Source organism: Ictalurus punctatus, chromosome 20, assembly GCF_001660625.3.
Source record: "Ictalurus punctatus breed USDA103 chromosome 20, Coco_2.0, whole genome shotgun sequence".
Classification (NCBI taxonomy): Eukaryota; Metazoa; Chordata; class Actinopteri; order Siluriformes; family Ictaluridae; genus Ictalurus; species Ictalurus punctatus.
Window position 1 is genome coordinate 20,243,764 of NC_030435.2, and position 25,092 is coordinate 20,268,855.

General features: G+C 38.4%; 2 protein-coding genes across 2 annotated transcripts; one reads left to right on the forward strand and one right to left on the reverse strand.

The window, feature by feature from the left end:
* Positions 1-1,345: 1,345 nt before the first annotated feature.
* On the reverse strand, positions 1,346-16,719 carry atcayb (ATCAY kinesin light chain interacting caytaxin b). Its single transcript, XM_017496005.3, has 13 exons — positions 16,015-16,719; positions 13,681-13,787; positions 11,585-11,634; positions 10,057-10,290; positions 9,674-9,844; positions 7,007-7,109; positions 6,639-6,770; positions 6,403-6,489; positions 6,209-6,307; positions 4,635-4,670; positions 3,976-4,020; positions 3,810-3,849; positions 1,346-3,022 (listed from the first exon to the last, which is right to left on the reverse strand). The coding sequence occupies exons 2-12, from the start codon at positions 13,755-13,757 to the stop codon at positions 3,816-3,818; spliced, it is 1,068 nt and encodes a 355-aa protein (XP_017351494.1). The 5' UTR covers positions 13,758-13,787; positions 16,015-16,719; the 3' UTR covers positions 1,346-3,022; positions 3,810-3,815.
* A 2,779-nt stretch (positions 16,720-19,498) lies between these two features.
* On the forward strand, positions 19,499-23,893 carry cplx4c (complexin 4c). The gene is made up of 3 exons (XM_017495263.3): positions 19,499-19,788; positions 23,311-23,398; positions 23,550-23,893. Exons 1-3 carry the CDS (start codon positions 19,619-19,621, stop codon positions 23,772-23,774), a joined length of 483 nt encoding a protein of 160 aa, XP_017350752.1. The 5' UTR covers positions 19,499-19,618; the 3' UTR covers positions 23,775-23,893.
* Positions 23,894-25,092: the final 1,199 nt, after the last annotated feature.

Here is a 25,092-nt window from a genome sequence, read left to right on the forward strand (position 1 = left end):
TGTTATAGCTCAGTTATGTCGAGGCAGATATCAGAGGCAATGAGGTGGAAGTGTTGCTGGCCCAGAGGGAATTTTCCCTACCAAGACATTAAAAGATCCATGTGGCTCTTAGTGGAGTGGCCTCAGTTCTATATTTGTCACTCTGCCACTGTGTATGTGTGTGTGTGTGTGTGTGTGTGGTAAAAAAAGGTGCCTCTGCGTCACGGATGCTGCTGATGCAACCAACAGGAATGCTTGTAGACACGGGATTAGTCCAGACTGGTCATACAGTTAAACCTGACATTTGTCAATACCAACGTGATTGACTGGATCGTTGTGACTTCTGCTCCTAATTAGATCAAAAAAACATTCCCAGATTCCAAGAGGGGCAAATAATTGAAACACTTTCACTCTTATGATTAGTAGAAGAGTCATTAGGACATGTGTCACTTCCTTTGTGGTAAAACTATTTCTATTTATGACACTCTGAGGATTTATTAGCAGGGCAGGACAACAACCTTGGATCTACGCTATCACACATTAAAGTGCTTTCATGTGTATCAGTGGTTATAGTTGAAGTAGTTTTGAAATGGCAAAACAAATGCATTATCTTATCAGTAAAGCATAGTTCATTGTCCAGGGCATTGCTTAGTGTTGACAGCTATTGTAACAGATTGTTGATGTTATTATGGTTAGAAAGATGGCCCTCGTGCTTATTTTTCCACCAGAGCTGAACAACTTTGTTTACAGAAGGCAGCACACATGAAGGGACAATAACATTGTTCGACTTTGGGATTCGCTCTGTTAATGACCCGTCCTGTAGAGTCGGATCAACAGTTATTATGAGCCACGGGATTCCAGTGGACGATGGCAATAATATCCAACCCACATGGCTTTTTATTCATCTGATGTAAATCTTACTGATGAGTCCTTTGTGGGATGAGTACATAGCTAGATACTGAGAGACGCAACACATTACACTTACATAAATCATTTTGTTGACATTATGTGACTAGCTAATTACTGTCCCATTTTGCATTACATGCCTTTATGAAAGGCACAATAAAGCTTTAGCCAAGACTGAACTTTGGTAACTAATCACGCTTTGTGGCTTTCTATGCTGACACGTCCCACCCGAACAGCCACTTTTCAGCTGCTTTTATTATCTAAACAAACTCATAAACTAGAAAGGTGATCTCATATCAACCTACAGCACGTGACAGAGTTGTTTTAACAACATCCTTGTTGATAATGAAGTTAACTGATAGACGCCTTTCAATGATTCGTCAGAATGGTTTTACTAGCAGGGATTTCATCATTTCAGAAAGCTTGAAAGAACACAAGGAACAGATCACCTTGTTGGATAACTCTGATTTAACTTTATTATGTCATGTCTACTTCAACAACCATTGTCACAACATTCACACAAATCTATGAGTATCTATGAAACCGAAACACATTGATACAAATACAATTTTTTTTTTTTACTTACAGTGCACTGTACAGTGTGATCAGTATGTACAATAACATGGCTACAGTATTTTAAAAGATCCCTCCTGAATCAACGGAATGAATTAAAGATCCTGTAGATACATCACGGAAATTTCAGAAAGTTACCTCATTGAATTTCTTTATTATTTTTAAAATTTTTTTTAGAAATCCAGTAGTTACATCATAAACATTTATAAATCCTGTAGTTACTGTACGTGATTGTAGGAAATGAATATTATTGAGATATGTGTAAGCTAACATTCACTACTGAGAACTATTGCATTTATTTTTATTATTACACCCATGACTTGTTTTTAGGAACGCATTAATACATCCGCTCTAAAGCATAAAATCCTGTAATGAGTTATTTATGAAGTGTTATTTTTTTTGCTATAAAGGGAAAACTTTAACAGAAGCAAAGTATTTTACAGTATACAGAATATTTTACATGGCTGCTTTATTTCATTTATGCCTTCTACTACAGTAGCAAAATTCTGCTGGTGTGAACGATGTCTGGAATGATGATGAACTGCACAAAAATAATAAACCACTGACCGTGTGTACTGTATGTTATTAACTACGGACTTTAGAGCAATTAGTGCAACTGTACCAGTGCAACACAAAAAAACACACATGGCTGTCCATGCTGAGCCTCTCCACATAATTTATACACTGCGGTCCTACACTTAGTGACATTAAAACATGTTCTCCATGCCTTCTGGTTGAAAATGAGACTGGGTTGAGTCTAGTAAAAAGTCACATTTTTGTGCTCTTTGGATAAGTTGCTTGAGTTTTTTTTTTTTTCATATGTTGCAGTACATACAGTATAGTCCATTGAGTCGTTCCTCGGGTTAAAGTGGAAATGCTTATTGCCTACTTTAATAGGAATACCTGTACACCTGCTCATAATAATGCAATCATCTAATCAGCCAATTAATGAAATCAGGCAGATAAAAAACGAGACATCGGAATGGGGTAAAACGTGATCTCGGTGACTTTGACTGTGACGTTATTGTTGGTGCCAGACTAACTGGTTTGTGTGGTAGTTGTACTGTAGGAAACACCTTTCTGCTGAGAAAGCTCAGAGGAAAATGACCAGACTGGATTGAGGTAACAGGAAGGCTATGAAAACTCAACCATTATGTACAACCATGTTGAGCAGAAAAGCATCTCAGAATGGACAACACACTGAACATTGAGGCACTACAACAGAAGAAGACCACATTGGGTTCCACTCATGTCAGCTAAGAACAGGAATTCGAGGTGACAGTGGGCACAGGTTCACCTAAACTGGACTAAATCCTTAAAGTTGAAGTGTCAGGAGAGAAGCAGATCAGTGCTGCTGCCACATGATAATTGGATAATTTCATGAATGAGCAGGTGTCTAGACGTTCCTTTTAAAGTGGCCACTGATTGCATATATAAAGTCTCTTAAGTGCCTTTTCAGACAGAAGGATGATGATGGATCGCTGCATTGTAGGAAACAGATGCAGATGTTGGCGTTAAAGGAAGAAAGCTCACACAGCTCGTTGTCCTTTGCCAAAACGATGAACTGCAAAAGAAATTAACGACAGCATCATAGCAACCATCTTCACAAAGAATATATGCTCTTTGTATGCACGCAGTTTCTGTACATGAGAGGGAAGAAAACTATATATGCGGACCGCCAACATCTTAACACTGAAGCTACACTGTATTTGTTTGCCACAAGCTTCAGGTGAGTTCCACCAAAATCACTGACTGCACCTTTAATTTAATTAAATCACTGTATGACATTATGGCCATACAGAGTGTTACACTGATAATTATCTTGAAAACTGCAGCCTACTGTATGTTGTCACTAATGAATCTAATCTAAGCTCTCGTTATTACTGATCCATTTTGTGCCTGAGCTTTTCTCTTACACGTCATCCATTTGTCGGAGCGGTGACCTGGCTTAATATACCCTTCTACATTTCAGACAAGTCACACGGACATTAAACTAAGCAATAGCAGCTCATGGGTCCTGACAAGAGTGTGATTTATGAACCAGTGTGCTGGTCAGGTGAATGTGCAGCATGAAGGGCATTTAAAAAGAAAAGATAAATCGCCAAACAGAGCATGGAAAGAAACAGGGACAGAGGGTGTGTGTGTGTGAGTGTGTGATCACTGAAGCATCGGCAGTAACCCATGTGCCAGTAAAAATAGCATTGATCAGACCAGGAGGACTGGAGACCATTGGAGCCCAGAGTAGCTCGTGTTCAGGGTGGAGTTGTGCGTTCCTAACATGGAATAGTCACTGTCAGCCATTAAACTTGCTCAGCTGGAGGGCCTCTACTGTTACAGGTCGATTTTCTTACCTAAAGTCATGGACAAGCCTCCGCAGCCACCGATGTGTTCCTGCAAAATGACACAGACCAAACATGAACATGCATGCTGCAGTAATATGGTGTAGTCATCTAGGTAATAATTATACTCTACTTAATATTTCATATGAAAAATGATATATCTCTTAATTATATTCACCTTCCTGGGACTGATTTGTCACTCTGTGTCTGGTCTTCCACAAGCCTATGGAGGTACAGAGGGGAAAAAACATATCATTATATTTTATATGTAATTATATGATATGTTATGATATTTTTATTTCAAAGGTAGAGTTATTATTCTTAGATTGTAAAGTTTGTTGCCCAAATCTACTGTAGCATGTAATGTAATATACATTTTTTTTAAAAACCTATTAACCTCCCAGGTCATGCTGATAGACATATGTGCTTCACTTTCCATTTAGATTCCATTTAGATATGTATCGAATAATATCATTAAGTAATATACTTTTCAATGGATGATTAGCATAAGAGGTACGTGGATAACATGCAGCATGAATTCTCACTGCTGCATGAGAATAAGTAAAGAAGACTGGAGCGCTTTACATCTGGTCTGCCTTTTCAGCATGCACTTTAAAGATTCAGTTCTGAGTTGATTCAGGTGCATATCTGAACTGTGTAATACTGTAAACTCCAAACCTAGGAATGGGTGTGTGTGTGTGTGTGTGTGTGTGTGTGTGTGTGTGTGTGTGTGTGTGTGTGTGTGTGTGTGTGTGAGGGGCTTCTAGATTCTTGTAAAGGCCAGAGGACACTCGAGTAGTACCTGACTGCATGCCAACCCACAAGCCTCAGTTTTACCTTTCTGTCTGGGCCTTGGGGCGCTCCTCATCATATCTTAGGAAAGAAGGGAACACACTCAGTTACTGAACCTTATTCACTGAAACCTGAGACTATCAACAATCGGTCTTTCATTTTTGCAATGACAATATTACTTTGTGTTTTTACAAATGCTACTGGGGGGAAAAAAACATTTAAAATGGTTTATTGTAGTAATATTCATAGACTTATAGTCAGGTCATACTGAATGATTGTAGAGTATCTAACTATTGTGTGATATAATTATATCCCTCTTTGTCTAAATTGCAATTTTGAACCAAAAATGTACCACAAAATTCCAGACAAATAACAAATCGTTATTTCGCTATTAGCCATTTGGTTTTTAAAGTTGAAGTTTCTCACAGAGGAAGTATTGCAGCATTATGGTCTCACACTTGTAAATTAAAAACAATTTGAATGAGGTTGAGGTTAGGCGTTTAGGATCGTAGGCTTTATTACAACTTCATCACATGAAATGAAACAAAATCCAACCACATCACTGTCGTTTATTCAAATTCACCCAGATTTCTCATTGATTTTGATAAGGTCACTTAATATTCCAGCTTTCAGGATAGGATAGTGTGACAGTGCTTTCAATTTTAAAGACTGGTATTTAAGTCTCAGCCATAGTTTTCTTTTTGTATTTCTTATATTTATCTTCTTATTTGATCACATCATTGCACAAATACCTCACACAAGTCTATACGAGTCTATAGGATTATGTTAAATATTACCGTGTCAACTCTTTAGGGTCCAAGCACCACACACTTGTTTTTTTGTAACACTTTGGCCATTTTTGAGGTGCTTGGCATGCAAAACTTGGCACAAACATCAGAAATGGTGGCCATCAGGTTCTGGCAAAAGTTTGGGTCCAGGCATTCTCTTTGATATTTTTTCTTATTTATGGGCATCCAGATTTACCAACATGCACTAAATTTGGTAGGCATATACAGCCATGTGTTGGGTAGAATTCATCAGGTTTAAACCAAATTTGGTCAACATGATGCCAAGTTGTCCGTGATGCTAAATTAAGAAGTAATTTTTTGTACCTCAAACTGTGTTGAAAAGTCATGGCGAGGCATTTAACATGACAACTAGCATGGCAGATTGTGCAAAGAGGAAGTGTTACACTGTGCATCATACCATGTGGCTCATACATCACGTTTATGTTCAAAGATGGGGCATACACATATTGGACACGTACACATACCAATAGGGATTAATTGTTGTTACACAACTAAATGCCAACAGGAAGTGAGGTTTATAAACCAGACTTTTAATATATCCTCCTAGAGGAATCATTAGATTCCAGACCAATTTGGTCAGCATGATGTGACGATATCTGTACATCGTTGCCGTTTTATTTGATATTATTTATCTTTTACTTGAAATCTAGTGCAGCATCCAAGAAAATGTACAAAACTGTGCATTTTAATGTACAAGAAAGCTTGAGCAATTGGTAAATAAGTTCTTGAAGTCTCAGTTTCAGGTTTCTGGCAGCCTTTTTAAACGTTTGATTGTCTCAGACGCTCCACCTGCTGGTGATAAGTACTCACTGCAGCACACACTCCGGGATCTGCACATGCTCCATAGGGACGATTTGAGCCAACTCCTCCAGACTCTGTACATAGCGAACCTTATCCAGGAACTTCACACTGGTGAGAGAGTGGAGCTTGTTTGTTCACAAAGACATGGCTAAGGTAATGATACAAAAACAAATTTTATTATTCGATTAAAGAAAAGTTCTCACCTAATGAAAGGGCGTGAGATGGCCAGAACAGTCCGAATAAACCAGGATGGGTGTGCAATAATCAGACATTTGAGATTCTTCCTTAACCTTGAAATAATGGAATATAACAATAATAATAATGTCCATCCTTATAAATCCAGAATAATGTGGAACACAGGTGATTGCAGAGTGACATTAAAACAAGTACCAACCCTAGAGGCTTGTATAATGGGCAAGAAGTCACTTTACATCAATACCTTCTATCAATCATCTGGTAGCATCTCTTGAGCCAGCTGATGCCAGGCATCCTCCTACGTGGAGTTGCTCCATTCAGGTATATGATCATATAGTCCTCAGCTACGAGTAACTCCAAACTGCTGATCACATACCTATATATAACAGACACATTGGAATATTCAAACCCACCCACAACCACCAAACTGCACAATATACTACTATCACAACTGTTCCTAATGTGACTGTACAAATCCAACTTAAAATGAAGAGCTGAGCTCATTTACTTGACTGGGTTTAAATTAGGTTACACATATTCCACTTCACAAACATATTTTCTCATGATAGATGTTTTTTTTATTCCCCCGGATGTGTTTGAGCAATAGCTTACAGGAAGAGGTTCTCCATGATGTAATGGTAGTCGGCACAGCTGCTGTCCGGGAGGTAGCAGGCCGCAAACACAATGATGGCATTCAGACCTTCTCCATAATAACCTGCAGGAAGCAGAATACAGTCATGTGAAAAAATAAGTACACCTTTGATCCTCTATGAAACAGTGTCTATTAATAAAGTTGATACTCTATCAGATGACATAAAATTGACATTTTGTAGTCATTTTCCCAATTTAAATTAACAAAAAAAAGATGGAAAAAGTAAGTACATGCCTACATTTATCACACCTTCAAACCATAAAATTAGAATCAGGTGTTGAAGATTGGGTGCCGGTGATTAGAACCTGCTTCTGAAGTGCAGGTGGAACCGGTCTTATTTATTCCCCTCTCATATCTAGTGTCTGGTGTTCTCTTTGCTATTGAGGTGTTCTATAAAGCCTTCAGAATAAACGTTGTGGATGCCTATAAGTCTGGTAAGGGATTTAAAAAGATCTCCAAATTATATAAAATAAATCCTTCCACTGTAAGGAAAATAATCTACAAATGGCGCAGATTTCAAACGTCTGGCAATTTGTCCCTGACTGGCCGTCCCAGCTATTTCAACCCAAGAGCAGACCGTCTGATGCAAAAAGAAGTCTCCAAGAACCCCAAAATTCCATCACAGCATGCATGTTTCTACAATCAGAAAGAGATGGCACAAATTTGACCTGCATGGGAAAAAGCCTTTGCAAGACTACAGTTTGCCAATGAGCATATAGGTAAAGACCAGGCCTTTTGGAAAAATGTGCTCTGGACAGACGAATCAAACATAGAGTTGTTTGGCCACAGTAACAGCAGACATGTTTGGTGCAGACCAAAGACAGCTTTTCAGGAGAATCACCTCATACCAACTGTGAAGCACTGTGGTGGAAATGTTATGGTTTGGAGTTGCTTCGCTGCCTCATTGACTGGAAAGCTTGCATTCATTGATTCACCTATGAATTCTGTGTCATATCAAAGAGTGCTTGAAGATAATATTAAAAATGTCAAAAATTCCAGCAAGCCTGGTGAACAATTATGTAAAATGCCTACAAGAAATTATTTCTGCTGAAGGGGGCAATACTAGCTTCTGAGGCCAAGGGTGTACTTACTTTTTCCACAGAGTAACATCACATCTATTGAGATTTCTGCTGAAAAAATGTTCCTTGTGGTTTTTATATTAGCTTCATTAATAGGCGCTGTTTCAAAGAGGATCAAATGTTTGCTTGCCAAATATGTCAAAAAAGCCAACAATTTCCATGAGGTGTACTTATTTTTTCACATGACTGTATTTGGTTCTGTGGGGGGATGTTAAGGCGGAAAGACACAGTTTTGAGACCGTGTTCAGCAATTGTAGGGCAGCCCCTTTCTTTATTAATATGTCTATGTTCTTATGATTGTTTTCAATAAAGAAATTAAGTCTTCAAAACACGTGTCTACTGCAGTTCCTACATGGAAGTAAAGGGTCACAACATTATGTCTGGGTAACATGAAGACATAATAACAACATAAAGCTGTCAGAAGCATTTATTTTGGCTGGGGCCTGCACATAATCTAGGTTCGCCTCTGTGTGAGGAAGCCTGGAGCCTAGGCCAAGGAACTCGAGGGACAGGGAAGGGGACACCTTGGATAGGGTGCCAACTAGAGATGCACTGATGTATCAGCCGATAATCGGTATCGGCCAATAAAGGCTATTTTTCATGCTATCGGCTATCGGCCGATAGTTTAAAAACATCCGATGATCTGGATCGATTATATCGTGTCAATCAAAAGAGGGCGGGAAAACAAATCCATTTCGTACTGTGTGTAATTATGTCTCTTTTGTGGAATGATGACAAAACTGCAGTTTGTAACTGCACTGCTAAAATTTTACACCGGATGTGAGCAGCAGTGAAGTACTCAAGCCTGCCCTCCCGCCTCCCCCCATTATTAATTTATAAGAAGGTATAAAAGGCAGAACTATCTGTATCGGTTATCGTTGTCGACTGATATCACTCTGAATAATCAGTTATCGGTATCGGCTGAGAAATTTAGTATTGGCACACCTCTAGTGCCAACCCATTGCAGGGCACATTCACATGCTACGGACAATTTGGACAATGCCAATCAGCCTACAACGCATGTCTTTGGACTTGGGAGGACACCGGAGTACCTGAAGGAAACCTGTGAATCACGGAGAGAACATGCAAACTTCACGCTCATGGGGTGGGGGCAGGAATTGAACCCCCAACTCTGGAGGTGCAAGGCAAACATGCTAACTACTAAGCCACCATGCCCACTAGAGCGATCTCTAATCTGGCTCTTTAACTTAGTGACAAATCGGTTGGAAGACTAAAGGTAAAATATAACGGGAGTGGCATCAGGACTATCCATCCACTCTCAGAATAAAGGGTAATCAACTGTTAAACTGTACCATTCCTTGTTGCTCAGGTGGTACCATCAAGCATACAGCTTTTGTACCTTTGTGAATCTTTTACCTAGATACAGTACATCATGTAGTGTAACCTTAAAGTTTTACACACAAACGAATGATACTATTTCGACCATTGCAGGTGAAAGATACATATTAAATCTCAACAAAGGTTGCACTCTATTTCATTCTTGCATTTCAGGGTGAACAGTTTCCTTAGGATCAAGGTTGCACTGACCTCCGTGAGTGACCACACGCAAATATGGTCTGATGACCTGCATGTCTATCCGGTGCTCCTGGTCTCCAATGATCACAGTTCTCCAGAGGCGAGCAGTCCCATCTCCCTCCTCACCCCCCTGACCTGAGCTGTCACCCGGACCCACTTTAGCTCGTGCCACAAGGGCATCATCTGTCAGAGTGAGGTCACGGTTTGAATGAAGCTATAATACTGGGTGTAGGAATTCTAGTTTGCAAAATACAAGAGCTTGGAAATAAATTCATTAAGGATGTTTGGTTGCAATAACACCGTTTCAAAAATATAACATGATCCAGTTTAAATCATGCAGCAGCTAGAACACGATCAGCTTCAGAATAACCTTTGACGTCTGACCTCATACAGACCTTCCCACTCCAACTCATTGCCGCTGGTGATGAACTCTAAAGAGTCTGTTTCGTCTGGTGTGTCCATGTCTTCGACATTAATATCCAGATCGTCTGGAGTGTCCAGGATGTCGTCGGACAGGAGGGACCCTTCGCTCCGGTCCAAGGACAGATTTATGTCTGGGGCAATGAGTGTCCTCCGCTTACTCTGAGCTGCTGAGCCTCCATGACCTCTGTGCAGAGAGCCAGGGGGAGCTGAGACATGAAGAGAGGGAACACACACATGAACACAACTTATTCATTCGGAAACAGTAACGCCAACAATTAAATATATATATATATATATATATATATATATATATATATATATATATATATATATATATATATATATATATATTCGCATACCTGCTCACTGCTATACCTGCGCAATCTATTTTTACATTCTTTTACACTAGTATTCATTCTTTCATTTCTAGTTTACATACTTACATACTTGAATACTAGCCTACTTGCATATTTGTATACATACATACTGGAATATTGCATAGACTTAGGTGATATAGGTGATTATTAGCACAATACTAGACTACCTTCATACTTGCATACTAGTTTACTAGCATACTTGTATATTTCAATAGGAGATTATTAGTACACTAGTCAACAGTACATGCTTGCATACTTGCCTACTTGTGTACTTGCATACTAGTCTATTTGCAATGTTATGTACTTGCATAAAGTCCTACTTTACATACATTCACATTTGTGTACTAGGCTATTTGCATACTAGCCTCCTTATATGCTAGCATATGTGTACTATCTACGTGCATACTAAGCTGCTTTACAAATTTGCATGCTATCCTTCTTACATACTCGTAGGCCTATACGTGCATACTAGGATACTTGCATATTAGCCTAGTTCAATGATTATATACCTGAATAGTTGATTATCAGCACACTAGTCAACAGCTATTATACTTTGTATACCTGCATACTTGCACTCCAGTCTATGTGTATACTTACATAATAGCATACTAACCTATTTTGCATATGTGCACACTAGCCTAGTTGCAATTGTGGACTAGCCTCCTTGCATGCTAGTATTTGAGTACTATCTACATGCAAGCTAAGTTACTTTACAAATGAGCATGCTAGCATACTAGCTTACTTGCATAATTGCATACATAAACACTAGCATATCAGCCTAAAATCCTTCTTTACAGTGCACTTCATACTTCATAAAAAGATTACCAGCATACCTGTGTACAATTTTTATAAGAGCCGTAAAGCCACTAAAGCCAAGCAGCTGATGGACATGACACTGCTTTAAAGTACATTGATACTAATGAAACATTTCGAAGCAGGAGCAGGAATACTAGCACTACTGCAAACTTTAGAATTAATTGAATCATTAAAAAACATGGGAGGTGTTATGTAGAATCTGTTAGAGCTGTGATGAAATGTACCTGTTATAGACTGATTATAAAACGTTAATTCATAAACAGCGATGTGTGATAAATAAAATTAAGAAGATTTTAAAGCCACGTACATGTGCGATTGTCAGTAAGGCAATCAAGGTCTCCGTCCTCCGGCAGAGGCCTGGACAGAGACAATATGAAAGTACAGGGAAAGATGTTTAGAAGGATGGACTGTACTTCTTTTTTGAGAACTACAAGCACATGGGATCCGTTTTAATTAAACAGTTAGGCTTTTATTCCGCTGTGCGAATTCACATTCACACAATGGTTTTCGCACAGTAGACATTTCCTAAAGAATTGACTCCCTGTGGAAGGAAAACAAGTCATTACTGTATCACCCGTAGGCACATTGTGGCAGAATGCTTGTGTATCGAGGAGTGGCGATGTGTTCAGGTTTGTGAGCTTGAACAATAGAGGAGCAGACAGCTAAATGCTTGCTAACAGTCTTAATTGTAGCTGCTGTCTCTGGTGACATACATTCCGACTCCCTCTCTCTCTCTCTGTAATTAGTGCTGTTTTAAGACTGTTTAATAATAAGGGCCCGGGATGGCTTGTAGTTGAGATCAGAAAGTTGGCCATGTGTGTTCGCTCTTACTAATATATATATAATGATTAATACAGTAAGCAAGTTAATATGGCTATACAATGCATTGACATTATATACAGTGTGTATTATGTTATATATACAGACTGGGCACTTTAAAAGGAGGTCATTCATGCAATAATTCAATCAGCCGATCATGTGGCAGCAGCACAATGCATAAAATCATGCACATACAGGTCAAGAGTGCCAGTTAATGTTCATATGAGTGTTGGTACCAGAGAAACTGGTCTGAGTATTTTAGAAACGGATTTTCACACCCAAACATCTCTAGAAATTACACAGAATGGTGCGGAAAACAAACAAAAAAATATCCAGATAGCAGCAGTTCTGCAGGTCTTGTCGATAAGAGAGGTCAGAGGGGAATGGCCAGACTGGTTTAAGCTGGCAGAAAGGCTACAGTAATACAAATACAAATAATCACTCTTTACAACCATGGTGAGCAGAAAAGCATCTCAGAACACACTACATGCCAAATCTTGAGGCGGGTGGGCTACAACAGCAAACGCTTCCCCTCCCTTCAGCCAAGCACAGGAATCTGAGGCTACAGTGGGCAAAGGTTCACTGAACCTACTTTCAAAGTTGCATACTTGTATACTAGCATAATTATGTGGTCTAAGAGAGGTCAGTAAAAATGTAAAAGTTTGAAGTGTGTGAAGGGACAAGGGTTGCTTTTGAAACTATTAGAATTATTTTCAAATCATATACTGTAGCATTGTGGACTCTGGGACTCCAAATACTAATAAAGAATGGGCTTTTAAAGATATCAGCTACATAGTGACAAAACATCTACAGGTAGTGATTAGAAATATAGAGGCTACTTGTATGCTTGTTTACTTGTTAACTCTTTTTTACCAGAGGCTAAAAAAATGGAATTTGCACCTGTTTTGGAGTGCATGTCTTCAGCATTGAATTTATGTGTGACGTTACACTCCACAGTAGTGGCTCATATGAAAGTAGACACACATGGATTTGAGAGTTTGCAGTTTCTCATAAGTATTTCTTTTTAACATAGCTTACTAAGATGTGGCATTTGTACATGGTTGTATTGTATATAAAAATGTTTTAGTTCTGTCCGTTTTATCTCTGTACCAATGTTATTGTGGAGATGTGCTCATTGTTTGCCCAGCAGGGGGCTTACACCTTTCCCCTTTCACATCGCCCTGCTCAACAGCAGCTAAACACAGAGTCACGATACTCTACACACAGAAACCCAACAGTGTCCTGACTGACGGTACTGCAAGAAAGGGTTAATGCAACCATGGACAATTTGATGAATAAAAAAATATATCCTGGCTGGACTATTTTTAAGGCCTCAAACAGTGGGCATCTTTTTTCCAGGATCTAGTGATGTATCACTGAGAAGCCTCTCCCAGGTATTTTTTAAAGTAATAAATGAACACCACTACAGTATGTAAAGGATTCTCTGACGCTAAACAAGCTGTGATCTTGAAGCTTTACAAAATACAGACATATTATAAGGAAATTCATTCTGAGAATTTACACTAAACTTAAAAGACGCTCGACTGATTGTATTAAGATTTGGACAGAATGCACTTATCTTACCGTGGGAAATCTTCATCCTGCCACTCATCCTTCACCTCCAAGTTTTCCATGCGGAGAGTGGCTTCTGTCGTACCCATCCTCCTGTCAGAAGGTGCAGGTAGGTCACACTGCAACATGTGCAAAACCAGTTTCATCACCAGTTCATCACTGATTCACAAAAGCTTTGCATCATATAGCATAATATTCATCATGGCTTAAGTCTGGTTTAAGGGATTTATACCACTTACACCAAAATTACACCAATACTTTAGTTGCTTTCATTCAGACAATAGACATTGTCCATAATAGCAAATTTATTCAATTTATATTCATTATGCGACAAAGTGTTTGATTTTTGATTGGTCAGAAGGTGTTGATTAAATTTCTATGCCCGCAGTTCTGATAGTAGCTCTGGCTGTAAGACAAATCCCTTTATATCAGTGCACTAATTCTTACCTTATACTACTTAATTATTACTATTATAACAAATAATTCACAAGAGCTTTCATGGCAGATGGATTTAAAAAAAAAACACAAACTTATTTAACAAAGAGAAATGTATTTTAATATGGTGAAGCTTTCTGTAAGGAGAAGCTTATGTAAAATTTCTGGAATGTAATAACTCATAACAATCAGGGATCTGTCAATCAAGTCTTCAGGACAGAGGACTGTGATGCTCCCGGTTTCCTTAGAAACACGACTACTGTGTTTTATCTGTTATTTATAACTACAAGAGAGTGAAAAAAAAGAGTCTAGTGAAAGAACCTGCTATGATGAAAACAATATCACAAACTAACTTGTTTTGCGGATGTTCCACGACATTAAATGTAACTATAAATGGATAAAAAGTCGGGTTTTTTTTATTAGTAAATTTAAAATTAAAAAGGAATAAAACACTGCATACTTATATAAGATACAATATGAAATAATCAAGATCAAGGCAGTAACAGTAACTCCGATTCTCATTGCGCTACGTCACACCACCTTGTCACTGATTATTTTCCTATAACAGCACGTGCCCAAGTGTGTTACTCCTCACATAGCCAATTGGCATATTTATATGCATTCTGAGGGGGTTTTATTCTCCAAAATTTCAGATGAGCTCATATCTACAGCTAGAAAAGTCTACTGTGCTAGATCAGGCTCTCATACATGACTTACGATGAACTAGACAGTGATTCATCACTAAACATTGTTTAAAGTCTCACTCTATCCGTGTAAACACTTCCTATTGCTTAGTGCTTTTCTCTTCTGCAATATGAATCGGTATTATCTCTGCTACAGTCACGTTGTCAGTTTGACAATGCATTATTGTACAATGAAGCATTTAATATTTGACATTCATAAACGATTTGAATGTTGCTCCCTATGAAGCTGGCTACAGAAGGAAATTAGAGATAAGAATAATATCAGTGTCGGAGTGAGTCAAGCTTGATGTGCTGAACGGGTCGTCATCGCTCAAGCCGACATCACGATCGCATACACATTCTTGGATCATAACAAGATACAGACTAAGCAACAGATGACCTTGAAACAAGCACCAAGGGAAACTGTGTGTTTGCAACAATACTGTTATGGCCTTTTGATAACTATTTCTTATTTTTTATTATTTATAAAATCGCTTTATCCTGGTCAGGGTCGTGATGGATCTAGAGCCTATCCTGAGATCACTGGAAGTTCTCCCTGTGTCTGTATACCCTGAGTTTCCTCTGGGTTCCTCTCACTACCAAAAAAAAAATCCAAAAAAATCTTAGGTGTTAGGTAGTTTTATATGAGCAGCTCAAACCTCCAGGGCTGAATTAACGAATTAACACTTATACTGAATTACCTCTTTAATGGGATTATTTCAGTCTATCTGGACTTCCATAAGTGTAAACACTACACTGGGAATTTTCTGATGTGTGTATCCAGAGGATGTTAATCTATAAGAGGAGATTAGTACGTGTGGAGTGACATCATGTCAGCAGTGTGTTCAGCAGCTGAGCTCATGAATAATGGCCCAAACCTGAACGTGTGCAGCAATGCGTGGGTTAAAAGTTACTCTTCTTCCTGTCACACTCTCTCTCTCTCACACATGCATGCTTTTAATAGGCCATGAGTTCATGTCAGAAAGAACTGAGCGCTCTCGTGGAGGATACCACGAAAATTAGAATTAGAAAATGAAACTGATTAGCTGGATTAAATGGGAATGTGAGGCAATCAAAGATGAAGTGGCACAAAGGACACACACACACACACACACACACACACACACACACACACACACACACACACACACACACACACACACATAAGCACAATTTTCAGATGAAAATTTACATCAAATACACACATATTTACAAGAAGGATACTCACACCAGATACGCCTCTCTCAGTGTATTTTCTGTTCTCTTGCTGTTCCTTGTGTGTGTGTGTGTGTTGTGTGTGTTGTGTTTGTGTGTTGTGTTCCTCGCTCAGGCCTGGACTTGTTTTTTTGCCATGCTTAAATCCACAACGCTCCACTTATGTAGGACGAGGAAGTCACATGTCCTATCTCTCTTCCTTTTTCCTTCTCTCTCTCCTGCGCTGGACAGACAGACTGGCACTGCTAGATTTCGGGTGGGTGGGTGTGTGTGTCTGGGTGAGAAGACGAGTGCTGTGTCTATCCTGTCTGCTTCCCGATGCTCTCCTCTGTTCAGCAACCTCACACTGCCGTCTTCATCCAGAAGAGGTGAATCCAGATGTTCTTTGCCTCCTGTGCTTCCTGCAGCACGCCTCTGTGTCCAACCGCTTCATCTCCACCAGGGATTGGGTTAACTTGTCAGGCTAGTGTCACAGTCCCTCTGCACCGGCAACCACCAAGCGTTGATGTGATGATTACGTAATCTCACCTGGGCCCTCTGCTTACGTTTCTCCGTCTCTGATTTTCTCTCTCACTACATAACGAGGAAAAAAAAAAACCTTCACCTTGTAATAACACAGGGTTTATTTTCTCAGGCTAAAAGAACAGCAGCCTGTCTCTGCTTTTGCTCCCAAAGATGGACGGCTCATTTTCACTGTTCCCTAGCAACAGCATCACTCTCTCTCTTTTACTTCTTAACAGCCAACTCCTCCCTCTACTACCCGCCTCTTCTTCACTGCACTCATGCGCTATAGCTCCTCCCTCACACCCTCCTCTCTCTCTCTCTCTCTCTCTCTCTTTTCCTCTCTCTCACTCACTCACTCCAGATGTCTTATCTGTGTTGCCTTTGTGCCTCTAGAGCCCCGTGATTGGATGAGCCACATTCCCTCCTGCTTCTCTACTGGCTGAGACACTCTGTCTGCTGCGTCCAAACTCGGCTCAGTGATGTCATCAGTTTAGCTCCCATGGTGCACTTAATTTGTAGTTTGCACCCTCACTGCAGTGTATGAGCAATAGTGTATTAATTCTTACAGTAGAGTGAATAAAACAATGGTTTTATTACAAGACCTGCACTTAAATACCAAAACATATTCTCAATGTTTTCATTTCTTTTTGCAATTAAAAAAAAAAAGTATGCATGAAAAATGATTGCTATTAAAATATAAATAAATAAACAAGAAAACAAACAAACAATATATATATAATTATTTGGTTCAACTTAGAATGAATTATTGTTCGGCATGGTGGCTAATTGGTTAGCATGTTTGCCTCACACCTCCAGGTTTGGGGGTTCGAATCCCGCACCCGCCCTGTGTGCGCGGAGTTTGCATGTTCTCCCTGTGTGTCAGGGGTTTCCTCCCCTGGTACAAAGACATATATTGTAGGCTTATTAGCATTTCCAAATTATCCTTAGTGTGTGAGTGCAATGTGATGGGTTGGCACTCCATCCAGGGTTTCCCTAATCTGTGCCTCGAGTTCCCTGGAATAGGCGCCCCACTTCACTGAAATTTTTTTCTGTTCATCAACGGAAGCAGTAGGAAAGCACATGTTCATATTTTTTTCCAGTTTGTGTGGATGAAATGCAGTGCTTGAGGACAGATTCTGTGGGAACTAAAAGCTCTCAGTATGGAATCCATTAGTGGAAGTCAGTGAGACGGTTAACATTATCAGTCTGTGCTTCTAAATATATCTCTTAATATTCAGTGCTGTTGTTAAGGGTTGGAAATTCTCATAGAGCTTATTTTCTGGGTTTTGACTTTTTTGGGGATTTACGTAGTTTGAACCATGTAAACATTGAAACTGTATGTTATTTAGATGACTATTTTGCTGCCTAAGTGTCATCAGAAATGAAGAAATGAGAACTATCGTTTGACGCTGCATACGTGTATGAGACATTTTCCAGTCTGTGCGTTCTGCTACTTATTCTGATCGAATCAGTGTACAGCTATGATGGAATAATTTGAGCTCTACGGAAGCTAATAAAGTGCTTTGCTTGTGAAGACCACCAGATGGAGATGCAGATCCGCCGGGGAACCAGAAGAACGAAGAAAAAGCACATTTTTAAAATTCTAAACCTCTTTGTCATTTCTGACAGTTAATCATCACATTGAAACAGGACACTGAGGCATTGAGACTCTCCTTCTATAGAGAGACCATTTTGTGAGGTATAGGCAGGTTTAACATTTATCCTGACCTGAGAAATGCACAGCTCAATATGAACAAGAAAAGCTTATGGGGACTATTTAAAAAAGCAAAAACAAAATTAAATTAAATAAAATGCATGTTTATTGCAGGTTAAAATCACCAAAAAGGGGCGAAGACCAGCGCTACTGAAATACAAATAGGGAATTCCAGGTCTCCCTGGAAGAAGAGATTGGGATATCTCAATGGGATCTTCCTGGTTAGATAAAAGATAAATAAATAAATAAAAATAAATCAATTAACGTACAGTAGTATATCAGCAGCAGATCCTTTAAATCCTGTATGTAGGGAAGTGGGGCCTCCATAGATCGGACTTGTTTGTCCAACATGTCTCACAGACGCTCTATCAGATTGAAATCTGGGGAATTTGGAGGCCAAGTCAACACCTTGAACCTTTTTGTCATGTTCCTCAAACCGTTCCTGAGCAATTTTTGCAGTGTGGCATGACGCATTATCCTGGTGAAAGAGGCCACTGCCATTAGGGTATACCGTCGCCATGAAGGGGTATACTTGGACTTCGCTCCTCATGCACATCAATGAGCCTTGGGTGCCCATGAACCCTGTCACCAGTTCACCGGTTTTCCTTGCTTGGACCACTTTTGGTAGGCACTAACGACTGCATACCGGGAACACCCCAGAAGACCTGCCGTTTTGGAGATGCTCTGACCCAGTTGTCTAGACATCATAATGTGGCCTTGTCAAAGTCGCTCAGATCCTTACGCTTGCCCATTTTTCCTGCTTCCAACATGTCAATTTCAAGAACTCACCTGCCAGTGGGTTTAATGTTATGGCTGATCAGTGTGTGTTAAATGAACGATAATGCTTATATTTAACGTATATTCAGTTTGAGCTTCTGTACATTTAATAATATGCTAATATAGAACATATCACTTTAGGCTGTATGCACAAACATTATATTACATCATAAATCTATGTCCATAAGTCCATGTAGGATATACAAAGGAGAATATATTTTACATAATTGCACATTGCAGTGTTTATGTATTTACTGCTGTTACTGTTATTGTTATTTATATTAATACTAATATTATTATAAGATACCAGATACGATAATAGGTGAGACCTTGTCTCAAGGTGAGCGTGGCCCAGCTGTCTGTGAGCTGTTTTGTAATAAGCTAAGCCCCTGAGCCGTTTTACCCTTGACACTGACACCCAGGTCCTCTCACAGCTCGGGTTCCCCGCAACCAGTGCTGCAAATGCTCATAGAGATACTGTGTCTTATTTTACTCCATCTGTCTCCAAGGCACTTTAAGAGCTGCAACATCAAATTTGAGCCACAAAGTTTTAGGATTTTAATCTTAACTGACCTTCTCAGATAGCCCATAACGTGGCCCCCAAACTCCCGAACCCTGGATCATGTCTTTCTTAATGCAGCAGATGCTGGGGGATAAGTTAAAGAACATGATGGGAGGAGGAGGAGGCGAGGACACGGGGACAGCAGCAGAAGATGGGAAAGAGACCGCCGCGTCTAAGGGAATGACCCGAGAGGAGTTCGAGGAATACCAGAAACAGCTGGTGGAGGAGAAGTGAGTACATTTGGATTGATTCCTTTAGCGGAAACTTTCAAAATTGGGGTGCAGTTCCTGTCCCATTTTACATATAAATACAAATATACACATATGTATGTAAAGTAAAAGTAAGTCTGAGTACATGTTTCAGATAAATCACTTAAAACATGCGTAAAATGCAGAAATATGACTTTCTGCATCAGTGTGTGGTTCATGCTGGTAATGCTTTTCCATGAGTCAGGTACTATAGTTTCTGAAAAATGTACATAAAAGTGGTTTCACTTAAACCTGTTCACCCTTATTTAATATTTGGAATATTCCACAAGTTCCACATGTTCAACAGGAAGTCACACCATCTGAATTTCTTAAAGATCGTGGGAGGAAGAAAAGTACATTATGTTATTTATTTTATTGATTTTTTTTAACTTTATATGTAAGTAAATCATTAGAATCATCCTGCATGTTCATGTCATTAGCATGGATGCTAGTTCACCGCAATTTGTGTTAATTGTTTGCTAAAGAAACCTCAACGGTTACCCATTTCAGAGCAAAATGCAGCCTGTGAGCAATGGCTGAGACGGCTTATCATGTTTAAATACATGGTTCCTTAGAATAAATGTTGGTAAAAAATATATTTTTTTAAAGTTTACATTTGAAGAGTTGCCATGGCTAAATGGCAGTGAACTTACAAGTGAATCAAGCTCTGAGCTGAGACATCGAGGGTTCAAGGAATAGTTTAAAGTTAAGTTAAGTTTCAGTAGTGGTGCTCTGGCAGTCTTAGTATTTAAACTCACAACCTTTTGCTCACTTGCACAGAACCTCAACCACAGAGTTGAGTCAGAGTCTGTATAGACACCTTGAATTCCTAAAAGTGCTTGATTTGTAAAGTTGGGTTTAAATGTGGTTCCGATTTTCAACTGCATTCAGTAGAAAACAACAGCTTCATATAGTGTTATAATTTTCAAAGTTTAGTCTCTCATCATATTTCAGCACCAAAAACTCGTGGTAAATTCTGAGAAAAAAAGTCTAGACATTTGCTGTATACACTGTAAAACCGGATAAGTTCATTTAACTTAAAATAGTTGAGTAAACTAATTACCACAAAATTTTTAAGTTGAAAAATTAATTTATTTAAGCCAAATACACTTAAATATAACAAAAATTTTACTCAAACGTGTATTTGGCGTAAAGAAATTAATTTATCAACTTAAAAATTTTGAGGTAATTAGTTTCCTCAACTTTTTTGAGTTAAATGAACTATTACGGTTTTACAGTGTAGTTTGTGCCAAACAACCTTGCATTACAACATTACATTATTTTTACATTAAAATGTTAAAATAATGCAAAGCTAGCAGAACATTCTTAACTAGCTACCACTGTTACATGACGTGTACTGATCTTTAAATGCTAATCTCTATTATAGTATAAACATCTAATGAGTTTTCTTGAATACACTGGGGTGGAAATTCTATTTTTGAAAAAACTGAACACACACTGCATAACCCCAAACCCAAGCTTAATCCCTGATGTATTATTCAGTTATTAAACATCTACTCTAGCATATTATAATATAATAAAAGGTGTTCACAATTCCTAAAGAAAATAATGGCAGGAAATGTTCATTTCCAAATCAGTTTTTGTTGCTATATGATTAAGCTCAGAATCACTTTGTTCAATGTGAATGCCATTGTTAAAACTGGCACCAATAATTCTGAATTTCTGTGATAACGTCAAATAAACTATTAGCATCAGTGGAAGAAATAGTGCAAATGCACCATCATGGCTTATAGTGTTAAATTAGGTCCACCAGAACCTGAATCCCTAATGCTTGAAAGAAACTATAAGATGTTTGGTTTGAATTATGTTAGTAGAAACGTTTCTACACTGTAAAACCGGATAGTTCATTTAACTCCAAAAATTTGTGGAAACAAATTACCTCACAATTTTTAAGTTGATAAATGAATTTCTTTAAGCCAAATACACTTAAATATAACAAGTTTGAGTTAATTTTGTTGTTATATTTAAGTGCATTTGGCTTAAAGAAATTGATTCATCAATTTAAAAATTTTGAGGTAATTAGTTTCCTCAAATTTTTTGAGTTAAATGAACTTATCCGTTCTTATTTTTATTCTTATTTTTACAGCGTGTGAAAACTTAGTTTAGTGCAGATGCTTGAAATATTTACTTAAATAATTGCACTTTGTTATAGTTTCTTTAGCAGCAGCACTGATAACAGTCACAATGACGTCTTGGAAAAGGGCCTACACACGCTGCCATGATGTTCCTTTAAGTTGTCTGTTTATATAACACCTGAGAGCATTACGCCAAGAACTGGGTCACTGAGGTGAGAGCTCTCGCTAATCTGGCTCTTTGCCAATGAAAGTGACGCTGACGTTGGCCCATTACATCCAGTATGCTTGAACAATTAATATATTATCAAAGGAAAACCACAGATGTGTTAGTAAAATCCATTTTGTTTTGAGGTGCCAGGGGTTGTGCTATACATCCTGATCTGGGCTAGGAGGCAGTGTGAAGAAAGTATTGTTAAATTAACTTGCCAGTAGCCAAAGGTGCCAAGAGTTAAAGCTCTGTTCTTTTTTTATTCCTGAGCTTCCTGTTTCTTATACCAACCTTAAATCCATGTAACCTGCTTACACACCAGGATGCGGTGAAAGTGAGTGGGTTATTGCTTAGACTAATAATAATTGAGAAGCACCTGGGTTTGTTACTATAGTGACAACAGCATGAGAACTGTTGTAAAGTATCCTAGGTTCTTTAAAGCGTTATGAACTCAGATTCAGGTTCTGGTGAATTGGATTTTATGGCAAAATCCACGATGATGCTCTTGCACCGTCTCCTGCTGATGCGAATAAGCCGTTTCGGGTTAATAAAGAAATTCAGAATTGTTGGCAAGCTTGATAAAATGATTTATAAACAATTTGTGATGATAAGCAAGAAATGCCGGTTTGTATTAAAATTTTGGTCAAATATCAGTTTATACAATGAATTCACCTCGTACCCTCGATAGAGGAAAATAGTATTCAGACTTGGTTTAAATTGATATTATGTATGGTTTTCAGAGAAGTCGTTAATCAATAGACTACCATCTCAGAAATAAAGGTACCAAACTGTACTTTTCCTTGTCATTGGGGTGGTACTTTGAACGGCAACATTGTTATATCTTTATACCTTTAAATAGCATTTAAGGTACATAATTGGACTTAAAGAACCACTAAAAGCTGTTAAAGGAACACCAGATATGCCTTGATAGAACCAGCTTAACAACAAGGAAAGGTGCCATTTAGTACCCTTAGGTAAAAACAACCACTTACCTTCAGACCAGAGAAAATATAAGGAATAAAAATAAAACAGGAAACGATTTCATTATGAACACTTCAACACTTCGAATGCAAAATAAATAGAAATGAATCTAACAGCACGATTTGTCAAGAAGCGATGAATTCTTTTACTCTCCACTTTTTAGTATTAAAGCTTCTTGAATGCATTCAAAAGCTTGATCTGTGTGTGTCCCACTGACAGGATAGAGCGGGATAAGGAATTTGCTACAAAGAAAGCAGAAAGAGCCAATCTGAGAGTACTGCTAAGAGACAAATACAGGCTTCCACAGGTACGCCAACACATTTCCTCGCACCAGATTGCTGCAAACATTATGGATCGTGCATTTTTAGTTCTACTTTTATCATCATATCACAATTATGACATCATGGCATCATCACCTAGTCATAATGAGCGATCACAACTTCTCTGCTATTCGACAGAGTGCACAAGACGACGCCACAGTCCAGATAGCAGGCGACGACTTGGACGTGCCTGAAGAACTGGCCAAGATGGTGGAGGAGGATGAAGAGCAAGAGGAAAGCAATGATTCCTTCATGGGTAGACTACAAAATATGGAAATGGACTTTGATACGATCAAAGCCAAAGCTCAGAGCACGATAACAGAAGTCAAGCAGGCAGCAGAAGAAAAGTGTGTCCTGATGTGAAATCACACTCGCTGTGAGCTTTTGAATTGGCAAGTCATGAAAACCGAGTAGCAATTTAAATGCACATATTTTATTGATTTCATTATCTATTCAATGAATTTATTATGTCTGAATGAAGCTGTGGGGGGAGGGGGGGGGGGGACAGCAAGTTTTCCAATCATATACAAATACATGAACACCCATTGCCTTAAATGGCATTGTTTGGGGCTTCAATAGTATAATAAAGCTATGCAAAAATTCTAAATATATAAACAGTAGATTTAGATTCCACCGTAATTTTAGGATATTTCATGTCATTTTCTTCATTTTTACAACATGTGCATTACACAATGATATTGTGTAGGTTTTGTTCAGTTTTTCCAGCTAGCAAATCTCCAGCTAGTCTATTAAGTAACACTTTACAATAACAGTACATGAATAATCATGCACCAATACCCCAATTAATACTTACTTAAATATGAACTAATGATGAGTTAAGGCGTGTACTAATCTTCAATGAACTAATGAAGAGCTAACCTTAACTACAACGTGAGTCTTACGTACACGTTAGTACATGTTTGTTAGTTAATGCATTAATGAGGGCTAGACTAAATCAAACTTACTCTATAAGAAAGAATATGGATTAAACGTGCATCATTTCAAATTGTTTATATCATTTGCCATATGCGGCTGTGTACGCAAACATCATTGGATGGTCATCATTGGTTACTTTCATAATTTACATTGATCCACCTTATCAGACATAAAAAGACATACTAATAATAAACTCCAATAATTGCATATTAATACATATTAATAATTCATTCTCCATCCATTTCTCTTCACATTCCACTACTAGTACGAGCTCTGGGTGACTAGGGCCCAGGGCACTGCTCCTTTGTCCGCAAGGGTAAAATTCATACATTAACATTGATTCATTTTGCAGATTTGATCTATTAATGATTACAACCAGTGTTCGATATGATTATTTTCACGTGTTTTGGTCTGAGAATGATGGAGAATGACGCAAAAGTAATCCAGCGCCATCCAGTGATGTTTGTGTACACAGCTGCATATAGCAAATTATATAAATAATTTGAAATTATGCACGATAATTCATATTCTTTCTTATTGAGCGGGTTTGATTTAGTTTACCCCTATGTGTTAATTAATACATTAACTAACAAACATGTACTAACTTGTACTTAAGGTGGTTCGTATTCACTCATGAATTCATAAGACTCACGTCATAATTAAAGTTAGCTCTTCATTAGTTCATGATTAGTACATACCTTAACTCATCATTAGTTCATATTTAAGTAAGTATTAATTCAGGTAT

What these genes read in the sequence shown, in the direction of transcription:
- atcayb (XM_017496005.3), bottom strand. Translation starts at nt 13,757, where the DNA reads ATGGGTACGACAGAAGCCACTCTCCGCATGGAAAACTTGGAGGTGAAG. An exon ending in CAATGAGTTGGAGTGGGAAG is followed by an intron (nt 9,845 to 10,056) that starts GTCTGTATGAGG and finishes TCACTCTGACAG; the next exon opens with ATGATGCCCTTGTGGCACGA. An exon ending in ATCCCGGAGTGTGTGCTGCA is followed by an intron (nt 4,671 to 6,208) that starts GTGAGTACTTAT and finishes TTCTTTCCTAAG; the next exon opens with ATATGATGAGGAGCGCCCCA.
- cplx4c (XM_017495263.3), top strand. Translation starts at nt 19,619, where the DNA reads ATGTCTTTCTTAATGCAGCAGATGCTGGGGGATAAGTTAAAGAACATG. An exon ending in AAACAGCTGGTGGAGGAGAA is followed by an intron (nt 19,789 to 23,310) that starts GTGAGTACATTT and finishes TCCCACTGACAG; the next exon opens with GATAGAGCGGGATAAGGAAT. An exon ending in ACAAATACAGGCTTCCACAG is followed by an intron (nt 23,399 to 23,549) that starts GTACGCCAACAC and finishes GCTATTCGACAG; the next exon opens with AGTGCACAAGACGACGCCAC.